Genomic DNA, 16759 nt, shown 5'->3' on the forward strand with positions numbered 1-16759 from the left:
TTAAGCTTTTTTTTAATGAAATTTTACATCATAACTCCCAGTGACTTTAAGAAGTCCCCTTTTAATAAGGGAAAGTAACAACAAGAAATACATGAAATTAACCCTAAATCTAAACCCCAGCAAGAACCCCACATCCAGTCAATGAAATGACTTTAACACATATCATGATAATGATCTCTCACTCATCATAATCTATGGGATACACCCCATGTTTAACAATGTATGGGAAATAATGACTTATTGTCAATATCCATGGGATTTATCCCATTTGAGCAAATTTGTGGGAGAAAATATCCCACCTGACACTTTTTCTCACATGGGAGAAAGGTGGGATAGTTGTTAGGACTAATAATCCCACCATTCTCCCATGGGATTCTGACTTTTAGGACTTCATATCTTTAAAAAAAATTATATTTGAGAGTTCAACATGAGACCAGTAGATATTGCTAAGAAACCCCACCAAGTGCTATAATTTATTTTTGGACATCACAATTAGAAGTGGTAGTAAAAGTCTGAACAATGTCGTGTCCGGAGTTAAATGTCGCGTTGTTATATTGCATATACATAGTTTTCACATGACAACTTTAGTTCTCTGTAAGCTTTTGTAATGAAACTTAAAAAAGACCCCTTCTGACTCCAAGGCCAGAAAAGGTCAAGGTTGATATTTTTCTTTCTTTCTCCATCTGCCTATTTTTTTTTCAGTTCTTCCAACCTCTTCTCTCCTCCTTAAGCGGGGGACACAAATTCTCTAACTTGTTCTTCGTAATGACTTCAGTGCCAAATGTGTACGATAATACTTTAACATAGATATTGATGTTAAGCAAGGTTGAAATAACGTCATGAAGTACTTAGTTATATGGATTTTTTTAAAATTTTTAATGACATGTTCGTGGACATGCTATTTTCTTTAAATGACTAGATTATGTATACATTATATATAAATCAATGTCTGAGTAAATTGATATAAATTAAAACAATACACAGTATTTTACCAACGTCATCAGTATAAATTCTACGTACTACCTTTAAATAGTATTTTTATATACCGTATAGGACCAATTTCTAAAACTTAACAAAAGCGGAAAATGAAATCAGTTATCGAAATATAAAAATGAGAGACTAGGAAATCATGTATTTTTGATAAATTTTTGCATCTAACAAAAATTATCTGAAGCTGGGGGGGGGGGGGGGTGTTACACCATCCATTCGTCAGGTGTCTGTGGAAATATCCTGATTATTTCAGAATGTTATTTTATGATTAGACGTTGTTTTGTTCGCATGGCCGATATCGCTTTTCGACCTTTTCAGACACATTTCTTCATATTTCTATCTATCTGTCCAATTACTGATATAGAAAAAGACATCTGGAAATAACGACAACATTTTAGTTACTTCACAGTCACTTAATCCTTGCTTACCGGTAGTTATGTTTTACAGAAAAAAATAAACATTTTATTCCAAGAACTTTATGACAAAGTTAATGACATTTCAACCCATTAAAGACAGCGATTTTTTACAAAACATTTAAGACCAACTATTTTAACTTGGATTTTCATAAAAAAAAATATTTTGCTATGCGGTATGTTAAACATGACAAAAACGTTAATGTCCACGAACTATTTTGGAAGTCTTTGAACATATGTACATTATTCATTCATTAAGTATATATTAATACTGCCTACAAATTAAGTAGACGCTATATGGAAAGTCCCCACACATACGTGTTTAAACAACATTAACAACTTTTACTAGGTCACTGTACAGGAATCAATGCAATGTTTATATTCATTGTCCACATTCATACTAAAGACTCTCTCCAAGAGAAAAAGTGACTCCACGCGCTGATCTGTTGAATACACTCGGATTTTCCATACTTCCGTTGCTTCTTTCACACGAAGATTCTAGATTTTCGTCAGACCATGTATTGTTGACGCCATTTTCTTTCTTTGTCCCTTTGTCAGCTGGAAGGTTTGCTTTAGAATGGCTTTTTGCCACACCGTAGTTCTTTGACGCTTGCCTCGGCTTGTACTTGAAGAAATAGAGTTCGAAACCCAGACACACGAGCGCTAGAGCAGCCCCTCCCGCGATTAGGATAAAAACCCCGCCAATGTTGTTCAGACTAATGCCCTCGCTCTCATTTTCCAGTTTAGGACACTTTACTTTATTTTTATCCCACCATTTTTTCTTTAATTTTTCAAGCATTCGTTGATTAAGGAGCTGAAGTATCCTTTAGAGAATTAAAAAAAAATAATAATAAAATTCAAACCATCATGGCTAATTTATGTGTTGAAGACGTTACCCAGTACAATTTTTTTTTACTGTTCGAATACATGGTGAAAATGCAGCGAAAAAAAAAATCCGAAATGATCAAAGAAATTATGCATATGACTCTACCTTTATGATTTATTAAGCGTTCTTGAAATTCTATAACCTACATGTATTTTGATTCAGTTGACGGAATAATGCAATGTTTCATAACTGTAACTATTATTTTGCTAAAATTTTACCCAGCCAAAATGATTCAAGAACTCTGGCTTCCTATGCTTTTATGTACATGTACTCACGCAGTTGAGAGATCGTTCCTTAATGGCGACCCGTTCTGGACAGCCAGAGCAAAGGGTTTCCTGCTGAACTCCTCGCCAACTTGCCAGAGGTCGCAGTTCTCCATCGACCTCATCGTCTGATACTGGTTCTCCGCGGCATCTCCTATGTCCACAGGAAAAAGTGAATAAAAATTTTATCAATTAAGGATTCAATCAGTTTTAGAGGGGAAAATTCTCATGTTGCAGATTGATATTTTTATATGAAAGGTAGAGTTAAAAAAAGAGTTCTGGTCTAGTTTAAAATCGTCCTGTTTCATTATACCGTATGCGCACCCGAAGGTCTGCAATTAATGACATCTTGAATTCAATAAAGATTTCTTGGCCTTTCAAGTTAAGATAAATGTTAATGTCGATGGTCTACCAAAATGTTTTATTCACGGACATAGCCGAGTAGTACCACTGTCTACGGAAATTGACAAGTATATGTGTTTTTATATAGAATTCGTGTACTAGTAAATTGTACCTATGTATGCGAATGTCCCATTCTTTACGCTGGAGAGTGCTTCATCCAGCGAGTTTGGAAATCCCGAGAGTTTCATGGTTTCCCAAAGTTTGGTATACTTGTTACTGACCGGGTAATCCCACACCGCCAGTTTGGCTCTCTCTACAGGGTCTAAGGTATCGTCCAAACTCATATTCTTCCAAATACTGAAAAATCATGTTAAATTACCATTTCTAGTATTATAGAATTGTTAATCGCGAATTGTGGCATATTACTAGTATTCAAAACATTGCATCAGATTTAAAATAAAATCTAGGAGATGACTACAAGGTCCGATATAGATTTCATGGAAACGCATTTATTTATGAAGTCCTTAACTTACACTAACTTTATCTATGACATACATTCAATGTGTAATTATAATCTTTTAAGGACCAAAAAGTGCATCATATTTTTTTTGACTGAATTTCTGATCTGAATAGTACTTAAGACCTTAATTTTGTAAGACCAGATCTTTTAAAACTTTCATTCACAGAAAAACTGTTTTCTGCATTTTCTATGAGATTTGCATCAAATCTATCAAGGTTTCTTGCAAGTAGTATGCCTTTTTCGTGAAGCGTAGTACATATTTTAATACCTGTAAAATCTTTGTTCAATTTCTGCCATTCTCTGGAAGTACACCATAGCTGCACTGCCATTATGCGGTGCGTATTTAACAGTATGCTGACTGGATAGATCGTCTAAGGATTTGATTGGTTCTTCCAAACGAGACACAGTCAAAAACGCAGCTAGATTGGCTGTATATGTTGCTATGACAATGAACCCAAACAACCACCACGTAGCAGCAATAAGGCGGCCTGAAAGAGCTCGTGGCGCCTCACCTCCGCCTGAAATATATCACAGACATTTTCTGCTAGCGGTGGACTTGATGAAATCCATATCAATGTCATTCTTTAGAATAATAATGTCGTGCCTACCTTTTGAGGTATTTTGCATTATAATCACTATAAATAATCATATTTTTCAAATGTCAAAAAAACCTACATGTATTGACATACTTTTATTTAAATACTACAATTGGGGTGTTTTGCGGACAATTTTTGGTATATATGTGGGCAAGGATCAGCTATTTGTAAATAATAACGGCCGTCACTTTTGAAATTGAAATCAAGAAGAATATGTATTTTTTGCAATTCAAAAAGTTGTATTTATACTTCTGTAATATAAAAGAGAAAGAATGAACAATTTAATCTTTTTATTTTAAGAAATAAAATTAATATTACCGAATTTGTGTAAAATTGTCCAACTTTTGCGCATGCTTATAAGAGATTTCCCAACCTATGTGTCAAAAATGCATTTAAAAAAAAAAAATTAAAATAATACTTTTTTATGTATGACTATTCTAAAAGATAGATGTTTACCTTACAATTATAGATAAAAATAATTACAATTGGTTATCAGTAGCCCGAGAAAAATAGCCTTGAATATGTATAACGGACGTTATGAGTGTCGGTCAACATGATGGGTTGACTTTAAACATTGAAATGTATGTAACTGTATAGAAAATATACGAATATTTTATGTTAGGTTTAACTTAAAAGTATACTCAACAGGTGCTTTTCCATAACGTATGCGTAAAGGATTTAAATACTAAATTATCGCAAATTTAACAAAGGTACACAGGTGTCGGTCAAATTCGTAACGTCCGTAATCTAGGGCGTAAAATGACTTGCATATGAGATATATAGAACCAGCTCGTTTTTTCTATTAGTTTTACCACACATTTGCAGAATACGTCATCAAAAGTGACCATGATACAAAAAAGGAGGCAAAGTGGGTGAGTTTGTATTGTCGGTCAACATTTCTTAGTAGATAACAGGCGTCACGCTAATAACTAAATAAGATTTATATAATATTTAATGATAAAATGGACAAGCCTTGTTCTCCAATGTGTTGAAATCTATAATTGTTATTGTTTGACACAAATGTTAAGCATTTTTCTAGAACTATTACGATCATAGAGTTCGGCAGTTATATTTTGACTAACATAAAATATACGGATGTGACAGTTTGACAGAAAACAATGTCAAACCTTAACTTCTGAAGCACAATGATTCGATTATGTAACATAGAAATTTTATGGACATATTTTTCGCTGTTTTGATTTAAAAAAATTATTTATTTTCTTTTCAGATGCCATGCTACCAGTTCCTTATTGATTTTCTTGGCTGATTGCCTGTTATGATTTGACCATTCTTAATCTGTGCTGATACCAATTTTTTTTCTTATTATGTTATTAAAGATAAAATTTTATCAGTAAACTTCAGTTGTATGTTAACTGATTAATGAAGAACAAATAATAAATTTACTAAATAAAAATTACAAAGCCCGTAGAGAGTTAAAATGTAACTATCATGAAAAACCGTAACGGACGTTATATTGTAACATCCGTCACAGTGCTTAAAAAATTCATGAAAGTACTTGCAGTAGTTTTAATTATAGTATTAGCAGAATGTTTGGATGTAGATATTTGACACACAAACTTCATTGCATGTATGAAATCATGTGTATTCTTAAGAAAACTTACGAAATGCTTTAAAAATCAGCGTCAATGTAACCTCCGTAACTAGCAAACCTTAGTTTGTCAATTTGTAAAATCCATTTTTGTCAAAAGGTCAAATATAACATCCGTTTATTAAACAGGATAAAAAATTGTTAAAGGAAGAAGTAATGTACCTTATTCTGCTTTTTTAAAATGAAAAACTAGTTTTATTTCCTCATGTAGTGAAAAAACACTGAAAACACGATTTCTTTGCAGAAAGTAAGAATGATGAAAATGCTATAGCAAGAGAATTTGACGTCACCTCCGTCACGATTAATTGTGCCTTATTTATTTTACAGATAGGTCATAAAAAGCTGTCTAATTCATTCCAAGTGAAAGTGTGGTCAAATTCATGCATGTGGTGGTTTTTTTAACGTTTCAAGAAGGGCGAAAAAACCTTCAAAATTCGCATTAACTGTGTCAACATAACGCCCGTCACTTTTTGATCACCTGTATTTGGATGCGATTTTCTTAAAAAATAAAAACGCAACTATCTTTTCTTTTTAAATTCATGAAGGAAGATATAAATATAGATGTTTTCAACTACAAAAAGTGTAAAAATATTGACACAATTTTTTTCACTGTGACGGCCGTTATTATTTACAAATAGCTGATCCTTGCCCATGTACCACAATATTAATTCTTACTTTAAGGATCTCGACAAGACAAACCTTGAGGTGTGAGTGACATCATACAAAACCATATCCCCTCTTTGATGGTAAAGACCCGGGGTTCCGGTGTCACGTTTTCGTAATTCTTCTTGTTGTTTTGGTAACTATACGGACTCAATTTATCGAAGACGTATAAAAGTCCGCTAAATAGGAAGTAAGCAGCAATGATGCAGAGCCAGACTTTCTCGTCTAGGACAACCAGAAACTTAAACAGCTCGTAATCAAACTCTGGTTTCTTCAGGAGAATGGTCAGCCCCACTAAGTCGTAGTAAGGGACTGTGAAATCAATCACGTTCTCTCTTTCCGCCATTACGGATATTGGACCTATTGCAATGTCAGCTCGCTGTTTGAAAAAAAATTAAAAAGAAAAAAATGCGTTACCTTTCACTAAATAGTGACTTAAGGGTAAAAAGTAAATGCTATCGAATTTTTACGAAGTAAAATAGCTAAAATATGGTTAAATTCTTTGAGTGTATCTAATTTTGGTGCGTATGTCTTGGTTAGAAAGATATCATCAAAGGTCTACAAAGCTAAATAAGATCATGTAAAATTCATATTTTGGTTTTCCTTCATAAGAATAGATATAAATTTAATTATCTTTTATTTTATGGAAAGTATGGTCTAACAGTACAATGCATGTGATTGCCGTTCATGAAAATCATTCATTCAGAGGTCTGTAAGACCTTGCTGGTTCTAATAACTTATTCCCCAGAATTTTCATCTAGAAATTCATTAATTTCTCCTACCTTTTCCATCAGCTCCTTGACGATTCCGTTCCAATGTCCTTTTTCGTCCATTGATCCTACCAGTCCATCAGGACTGGAATATAACTCGTAGTCAAACTTCAGTATTTTCTGGATCTCGTGGAGGAGATCCATACAGTACCCGTCAAAAGAGTTATTTCCCTTGGCTATCACAAAAGGCGGATACTAAAATAAAACAAATTGTGGAAATGATTTATATAAATTTATATTGATATAGGAAATATGCCAAATATGAATATGACAAAATTCTTTGAATAAAATAGTAAAAATGCGTGAACATCGCCGAATCTTACAGTGGGGACGACTACAATCTTGTACTTCTTCTTTCCGGGTGGTTTCAATAAACTTGAGTCAAAGAGCCTTAGTCCCATCTCCTCCGTCCAATTACCAAGCTATCATAATAATAAAACTTATATGGTTATGCCATTATTATTGTCTCTTGGTTATTTACACATTTAAACTCGTTATCATGGACTTAATTCCTCAGTAAAAGAGAAATAGCAGATCTGTTGTACAGATATCGTCATATAATCTGTATGTAAATGAATAATATATTAATTATCAAACACAATATTTCTTTAACATAATTGACTCCGAAATCGTTTGATCAATTCAAATTATCGATATCCATAACGTGACGTACCAGCTCAGTAGATTGCGCCTGTTTAGAAAATGTTAACCGCTTAATGGACAAAATTAGTCTTTGTTTAAGAACGTTGTTTTTAAAATACAATGGTCCAAATACTCCATTTTTAGAACTCTGTAAAGTAAATGGAAAATAAAACAAAACTAATACATTGGTGACAACACATACTTGTACATTTTATAATTCATTGCTTTTAAAAAAAGACTCTCGTTTCTTAAAATCTTAAAATAAATTAAACATTCTCAATTTAAAGTTTAAGCACAAAGTGTCCTCCAAGCTTACTTTCTATGTGGTTGACTATATTATGGTATTTTTACTTTTGAAATTGTACTCACATTTTGAAAGCTTTGAATAAACATCCGGCTTTGGTTGAATACTTCCGCTTCCGGTCCTATGACGCTGTAACACTCACTTTGATTAAGGCTCATTGATTTTTGTACGTTCTGCTCTACAAGTTTTGTTCCTATCAAGTTCATTAAATCAAACAAGAACGCTTCATCTACCTGTTATAAAAAAACAAATCAATTCTAGATAGGATACAATTAGCAATTGTTTTCTTCAATTTCAGCGAGAATTGCTTCTACAATGAAACATTACCTCATTTTGTCAAGTATAGTTCAAGCAGAATCTCTAGCGGTAGCTTCAGGATGAAGCAATTGATTTTTACCCCAAATAGAAATACTAGTACTTAGTATTTCATTTGATACATTCTTACTATATTTCTTTATCAAATGATAAGAACATTAATAATTTAGATATAATTAATCATTTCTAAGTTTTAAGAACTTGTGTCTGATCCTTTTGTTTCAACATCTTAACAATAGAATATGTTCAAAAATCAATAATTTAGACCTTTATAAGACCAATTGCTCACCTGAAGATAAATAATTGTTAACCTTGCATATCATGCATAAATAATTTAGAATCCCTTTTATAACCCCCAAAATGCATAGTTCAGAAAATTTTGGGGGAAAAACAATCTCTAGCATTTAGATGTGATAACGATTTATCTATAAACCAGTAGCTAAGAAAGGTAGTAACTTCTGAAAAACGTAAAGAAAGTTTCATTTCATATTTTGCATCTTTTAGAGACCTGGAATGTAATTGTGCAATTTTATGGATGTATATATATATATATATATATATATATATATATATATATATATATATATATATATATATATATATATATATATATATATATTGCAATGTTTACGATTTTCCCCTTCAAGTTCATTAGTTACAAATTTGTAATAAGAAAACTTTGTTCACTTTATCTATAATTCTCTTTTTAACATTGCATTATTTCGATCGTTGGTAAAATGAATGATAATACATAACTCTCCTCAATATTTTTTTTTTATAAAACCTAGTAATTAAGATGAACAAATACTAATAAATTTTCAGAACTTGTGCCCAATCCCTTTCTAATTATAAATTACAATAAAGACAATGTATGTTCAAACCCACAAAAAGGATTCTTACATTAGACCCTTCCGCTGTGAAGGTTGAAATATACTTCGAGAGTCCCCGGATGAAGGGGATATAACTATTCTCCATAATTTCGTTGTTGGGACGGCCCGTTATCAGGATAACCGTCCCACGTCCATGATTCTTACATCCCTGGCAAGTGATACTCATATCCTGTCAATCAAAGGTCAGAGGTTAATAAACAAGGGAATACTTCCTCTAAATTCAAACGACCAAATGTATGATATTTAATACTTTATGTGCTCTAGTCACAATTATCATGGATTTACTTTGGTGCTCTTCTTGGCTTATCTAAAAAAAAATTAGCTCAAGAAATAATGTACATAGCAAGAATTTTCAACAAATACATGAACCTCTGTCATTTTTCTTGGAAACATACATGTTAGTGAAGGTGTTTTATTTATTGCAACTAACCTTGGTTAGCACAAACCAACGATATTTTTCCTCCATTAATCTTGTACTGCTCGCCTGTATAAAAAACTTTTAGTGTGTAAAAAAAAAAGACAGCATCAAACAGTTCCAAGCACAGCGTTAGTAAATATATTTATATGGATTTTTTTTTTCAAATTAAATGTCTCTTTTCAAATTCTGATCAAGATATATGACAATCACTTTAAATTTCTTTAATTACCCTTTGTATAAAATTACTGTGCTTTTTTTTCTTCAAATGCTTTTTTTCTCTCTGATAAATAAAAACACCAGAAGATATCTTCTACAAGAACGTTTTAAACCACTTTTTTCGATATTATAACTACCGTTTCCAAAATTTTCATGACATTCTCCTTGCTCGCCACAATGAAAAAATTTCTAATTTGATTTTCCTCCAATCGATATAGTTGCTCTAGTGTTGCATTGTGGGTAGTGGAAATGATTTCCTGAAAAAGATGCTGAGCTGAAAGACCTGATAGGTATCTTTTAGGGATTTTGTCCAAATCTGAAAAAAAAATCGACCACTTTAAAACAGTCATTAGGTTAAGATTTACTACTACAAATATAACCTTAATGTTGGTGGTCCATTAGCTTTTAGGGTCGACAGATTGAATTCTTGGGTTTTACAGACATCGATATACTACATGTATGCTTTATGCCTTGCTCGTAGATTCTATATTCCTTCAATAATTCATTAAAAATGTATAGAACAAAACAAAAACACAACTTAAAACTCAGAAACTACTAAAAACAAGAAAGCGAAAGCAAAAGAAACAAAACAAAGCCAAGAAGAAACACACACACCTAAAAAATACAAACAAACAAACTCGAACAATAGGAGAACAAATCGAAAACAAGCAAAAATTAATGACAAAATCAATCAATTAAAAAAAGTTCGTGGACCACAGTGAGTAATTGCTTCAAGTACAGGGCGTTTCATAATAACTACATTCTTCAAACTAAATATTTTTCTTACCCATCATATTTCTAATACAAACCATACATCATATTAAACATCAAATCCTATATCTTTATTCATGTAAAAAAAAAAGTCAAGGGAAACTTAGTATTATATTGTTAAATTGTGACATAAACGCCGATGTCATAATCTGAATATTTTTCGAAATGGATATAACTTACCAACACATTGCTGAATTGTAAAGTTGTTTTTTTTTTTCAATACAAATCAACAAAATTCATTTTAATTCAGAAGTTGAAGAAGAAAAATATTCCAAAAGAAAAGAAGCTTTCTAAAATGCTTATCAGAATGCAAGTAACTAGGGCTGCATGGGTATCGGTTGGGAATTTCGTATTGCGATATATTGCGATATTTGGAACTATATTTTTAATAACAGTTAAAGTGTTCTTTCCTTATTTTATTAACCTCCATTTATAAGCAGAGTGTATAAAACTTTCATAAATACGTACATGTATTAACAGAAGAGTTCTAGTTGATTTCACTACAGTTTGGCAACAAAATGCAACCATACAACAGAAACTTTACCGTTTGGTACTGTTTGGCACTATTGAAAACGTTCCTGACATCTTAAATTTCAAATTTTACTTCATAAATCTAAAGCCCAATCATTTTGCTGGTATATCGGTACTGGAAATACGTATCGCAATACGATATTTTTTGTTAACGAATCGCAATATACCGGAATATCGATATTATTGCGCAGCCCTACTAGTAACAAAGTTAAACAGGACAGGTGCGTGAAATATGCGAGAAATGACACAATAATCCAAGAAGACCGACTTCAAGAACCGAATGAAAATTTTCTTGCTAAAGTGGAGACTCTAAATAATGTAGCAAACTCCTTAGAAAAGTATCAGATAGATGTTTTCAGAAATTGATGCTGGCAATATCAGCATTTTCAGAGTGTATCAGGCCCGTAGAACGCGGGGGGCAGGGGAGGCCAGACCCCCCCCCATTTTTTTCTGAGTATATTTTTTTGCTATATAGTAAATTTTCCTTTAGATGCTGGTTGCCCCCCCCCCCCACTTTTTGATGTTGTAAGGTCGAGCACAGGCAAATTCCAGGATTTGGACAATAAATTAGCTTTTTTTTTGCTTGTCAGATTTTTTTTTTGGGGGGGGGGGTTGCCCCCCCCTTTTGAAACCGTTTCTACCGGCCTGTGTATTTAACATTTTTGTTGGTAATTTTACATAATAAATCTAATGGATACATGCAATAAATTGATGAAAGCAATCGTCTGTATCTCTTTCTTGCAGATTCAAACTATGCAGATAATCTAATGTCTAAGATTACAATTAGGTGATTTTTTTCTCAAGTAGATGACAATAAAGATTTAAATGTTTAATTTTGTCTAATAGAACTGAAAGCGAATTATTAAAGAAATAGTACGAATATTATATATATAGCAGATGGTTTTGACGGTCAGAACTAGCAAAATCTTATTCATTTAACGTCTTTAAATCACCCACTTTTCATCTTTCATTTACAGAAATATATATACCAGTTTCTTTTGAATATATTTCAGTGAAGGGTACGAGTATAGACTTACAGAATTTTAAAGCTGATATAAGAGTGTTTTTACCTGACAGGTGCATTTTAATACAAAGACTGTGTTTACAGTACTTGTAGTTAACATTCTTTTAATAAAGATGTGCCACTGCAGCATTCTAAATTCCATTTTAGCAGACATTTTGAATCAATAAGTTAGACAATTTAATTACCAAACGAGTTATCGTACAGAACAGCAATCCTGGTTAAATTTTCGTGAGTTATGACGTCACGGACCACGCCCATCATGACCGAGCCTGGGGGCTCAACTTCCAGATGTAGGTCGGGATCAAAGTCTTTTTCTATTAGTGTAGATCTGTCTAAAAGTGTAACGTACGGTAATCCTGCGGAACGTGCAAACGACCTTAACAGTTGACCCGTCAAAGGATCAGCCATGTCAATCAACAGAACTGCTCCATCCGCCATCACAGAACAAACTGGCATAAAGAAACAAGTACATTTATCAACGTTACACAAAAATTAAATTAATTTAAATAAATTACTGATAATACCTAATTGTTCGTTTATGATTACTAAAAATATTGCATGAAAGGGATTGCAGTCTTACATGTAATTCAATAGAGGAATTAATATATGAGTTGTGTGAGTTGTACGTAATCTAATAAGTTTTTTCAATAGATGAGAATTTTTCAAGAATAAATGAGCATTAACTTCACATGAGATGTCCCCCCCCCCCCCCAAAAGAGTAATTGTAGATATACGGGATGGAAATTTTTCTAATAATTTCATTTTTAAGAGATAAAACTCAACATATTAAATTTCAAGGACCTCTCAACACCCCATCCCCATCAAAGAAAAAAGAAAAAGAAAAACAAAAGATTGAATATTACGTTTTTTTTTTCTTTTGAAAAAAATTATTATTCTTTAATTTCAGTAGACCATACTGTAATTACATGTATACTATATTCTCATAGGCCTTTTTTTAAGGATTGGTAGCGTTCAGTTTATACGTACTTGTCTACTTGTCACAGTTTTCAGTTTGAGGAGTTGAGATAGGTTTCAATGCAAATGCACTTATAGTTTCTTTCTCTAGCCACTATTTTTATAAAAGTGTCACCTACCTTTCTCCAGTGCTGTGATAGGGTTGGTAGAGTTTAATTTAATGACTTTTACACCTCCATTCCACCCATGCAGCTGGCTCTCATCTTTCAGTGTATCTTCAAGGAGTTTCAGGTTTTTGTGTTTTTCTTTTGCCAAAACAGCAACTGTTAAAACCCATAATATTTTTTCGTCTAAAAGGTTCACCAGAAGAAAAGGAAAGAGTATATAGAGGATATTCAATGTTTTGTAGTTGGATAAGGAATTTATTTCACGAGTGGGATAGGATGTTTTGATTTTTTCACGAGTGCGAAGCACGATTGAAAATATCCAAACATCCTGCCTCATGAGTGAAATAAATTTCATATCAAAACATTTAATTTTCTGTTCATTACATTTTCTTTGATTTTCCACAGTGCAATGGGCTTTTACGTGACAGTTTAGCAGTTGAGAAATTATCTAGCTTAGCAGTTGTGAGATTGAAAACATTGAAACATGGATTTTAGCAAAATATTTGGGGGAAAATGACAGTTTTAGTATCTGTCAAGATCGTTAGTTACTATCTCTATCTTATAACAGGCCAGATTATTTTTTACTTTTGAATTCTTTCACACTGTAAGAGAATACCACTTTGGTATCCTTTCATACTGTGAGAGAATATCATTTTGTTATCCTTTCACACTGTGAGAGAATATCACTTTTATTCAATGTAATAAATCACAGTATTTCACTGTTGAAAATGTAATAAATGTATGTAATATACATATTTCGAAGACATATACCCTAAAAATTGAAAGTCTAAATCTTTACATCCAAAAATATATTCCTAATTTTGTGTGCTGCATGCAAATTAATACTACGAGGGTTGATCGGAAAGTTCGCGGACTTCTGTCATATCTTTTATACTTAACGTCATATTATACCCAAATTTGGTAGAAATGCTTTAACAACAAATTCAAATGATTTGTATTAAAAATTTTTAAAAATATCTCGATTTATTTCAATCTTATTCAGAGTTAAAATTTAATAATTTACAAACAAGACAATAAATAATGTCTGTTGGCATAACCCCTATAAAATGGCTTAAAACCGAAAAAAATCAAGACGTTCAAATCAAGAATTGTTATGTCGTTTCATATTCCAAATTATGAATTCATAGTTTGCTTCGTGGAAAAGAAATCAATTGCAGAGGAGAGTTAGTCCTCATTGAAAAAGGCAAAAAAGGTGACGTCGTATCTAACGTCAGGGAGCAGCAGTTTACAATACAGTTTTGTCTTATACTCTGGAAAACTACAGAATAAACTCTAAAAATGCTGTAGGAAACATGGAATATATCAAAAGCGAGTTGTATGTGTGTGTAAATGGCCCATTGACAAACTAATGTATGCTGCTGGAAGAAATGTTAGCAAAATACGTTTCAGTTGCAGGGAAACGTTTTTAATGAATAGATGTTGGACCAGACTGTGTGATTTGTATATACGGAGAATAATTCTGAGAACCCCTAACGCTGTTTTTGACGTTATATAATGTTGTTAAGTGTGTTCCGAAGTTACTAAACATGTTGAATATAAAATTAAGTAAATTGATTTGTGTTACATCCAATGATATGAAACTTCACACATCAACAACATAAATATTTTTACAATCTCATGATAATATGTTCATTTTAAATTTCTTGAAAGTATAGTATAACGAAGATCGACATGGTTCCCCGAACTTTCCGAACAACCCTCGTATTAATTATCTTATTTGTAATTTTCTAATACGGTCAAAAGACATACATAATGAAAATTCACGTGCTCATTTTGTTGCACTCTAAATAATCTATGAACACTAATAATATTTTATAAATATATAATTTATCCTAATTAACGAATTAATTAATTCCCATCTCTGTTTCTTATGTTGGATATTTTTCAATACGGGTGTTTTTCGACGATTTTCCAATGCTAAAGTTGTAATAAAAATGGTTCTCTTTTCATCAATATTTAAACAATCAAGAACACAATCGGGTGCCAATGTAATGAATGAATGATTATTGTTTATAATATTAGAGTTGAATACACCTGTATACATGTACATACCTATATCACGTGATTGCACCGGTTCATTTTGATGAAGAATAAAAAGGTATAGAAATACAAAATTCAACATATCCAATTTAAAATAAATACGTAATTCCAAATTACTTCACGTATTTCTTCCATTAAAGTATCGTCTGCTCCGCACGCGAACTCGATGTTGTGAATTGCTGCTGGTTCTGTAACAATTCGGGCATAAACACAGCAGACGATCGATTTGAAACTGTAATTATCTAAGTATTAATTGATGAGAAATGAATTATCAGTAGCAACGGAGATTGTGTTCTAACATCAATAGAGCAAACAAAAGTTGTGTTAACTTAATGTTGAAATCAAAAGGAAGCTCCGGGCACTTTCTGGTTTTTATGTATGCATGTCGTTAAGATCGACATATTTGGGGTGTACTTACTGCACATATACCCCTGGTGATGTTGCTGTTTAAAGATTTGTTTTTAAAGATTATCCTTTGTGTGATTTATTTTATTTCATAGTATGTTATAGTTTATTTGTTTTGCACTTTCTAGTCTGTTTAAACCAAAGCCAATAAATAAATTAAGTAAGTAAGTAAGTAAATAAATAAAACCAGTCAATAGGGGATGCCTATTCCTCCTATATGTAGCTAGGCACCTGATCCCACCTCCAGTGTTTCCGGGGGGGGGGGGGGGGCGTGTTTTTTGCCCTATCCAAGATTTGTTTTGTCTACGGGATTTATGAAATCGATTACTGTTTGTTATCCTCAGCTTTTTCATCATAAATAAAAAATAAATAAATAAAAAGATTTATAAACAAAGAACAATTTGTATGAAGAGCATATGATAATAAATGACACATATACATCAGATTTATGAATTTCATTACAAACACAATAATTACGCGGCGCATAGTGTCTGATTGATGGAAAATAGAAACAAAATGAAATACCACTAAGAGGGATTCTGTACATTTTTTTCCAGAAATTATATGTATGTGTTAATCATAATGAATCATGGTGTTCATTATGAATAATTTTGTTGTACATGTATATATGCATGTAAAGTTCATTTTTGTTGTTTTTCCTCAACTAGTAACCCCATTATGTTCTTTACTTTTCCTGAATAGCTGGAGTATATTCATTTACAATGTATTTCATTTTCTCTTGTTGCATTGCACATGTTTTTAGAAGAAGGTCATTTTTATTATCGTTAATGAAAACGAATAAATTGTGTCTTGGAGTCTATAGCCACTGTTGTGCGCTGCATATCATCTCGAAAGTGCAGTGAAAATCATTGACTTGGTTGACAAAGGAGACCAACTTTTCAAGGGCAATTATTAATTAGTCATAAGGTAAGCAAATTTTACTTTCGAGATGTACATTTTGATTTAACAACACGTCGGAAATATCAATTTTAAATATTACAAGCATGCTAGATCCATTGTATATTGCTTAATAAATGTGTTCATTACT

At 32.3% G+C, this 16759-nt stretch overlaps 2 protein-coding genes across 2 annotated transcripts in view; one reads left to right on the forward strand and one right to left on the reverse strand.

The window, feature by feature from the left end:
- LOC133174667 (uncharacterized) overlaps positions 1–16759 on the forward strand; it is a 304409-nt gene that overhangs the window by 71235 nt on the left and 216415 nt on the right. The gene's annotated exons all lie outside the window — the stretch shown is intronic.
- LOC133174434 (ionotropic receptor 25a-like) lies at positions 1500–15469 on the reverse strand. Its single transcript, XM_061309558.1, has 15 exons — positions 15319–15469; positions 13258–13401; positions 12349–12612; positions 9975–10153; positions 9634–9687; positions 9214–9372; positions 8064–8231; positions 7726–7842; positions 7376–7474; positions 7065–7247; positions 6319–6661; positions 3683–3932; positions 3067–3251; positions 2565–2706; positions 1500–2227 (listed from the first exon to the last, which is right to left on the reverse strand). The coding sequence occupies exons 1-15, from the start codon at positions 15386–15388 to the stop codon at positions 1804–1806; spliced, it is 2781 nt and encodes a 926-aa protein (XP_061165542.1). The 5' UTR covers positions 15389–15469; the 3' UTR covers positions 1500–1803.

The sequence above is a fragment of the Saccostrea echinata genome, unplaced genomic scaffold, assembly GCF_033153115.1.
Source record: "Saccostrea echinata isolate AGI-Se365-2 ecotype Australia unplaced genomic scaffold, CSIRO_AGI_Sech_v1 ptg000058l, whole genome shotgun sequence".
NCBI lineage: Eukaryota > Metazoa > Mollusca > Bivalvia > Ostreida > Ostreidae > Saccostrea > Saccostrea echinata.

Coding starts and splice junctions, on each gene's coding strand:
- LOC133174434 (XM_061309558.1), bottom strand. CDS start 15,388: ATGTTGAATTTTGTATTTCTATACCTTTTTATTCTTCATCAAAATGAA. Junction 7,248..7,375: donor AGATTGTAGTCGTCCCCACT/GTAAGATTCGGC, acceptor GTTTTATTTTAG/TATCCGCCTTTTGTGATAGC. Junction 2,228..2,564: donor AGGAACGATCTCTCAACTGC/GTGAGTACATGT, acceptor AATTCTCTAAAG/GATACTTCAGCTCCTTAATC.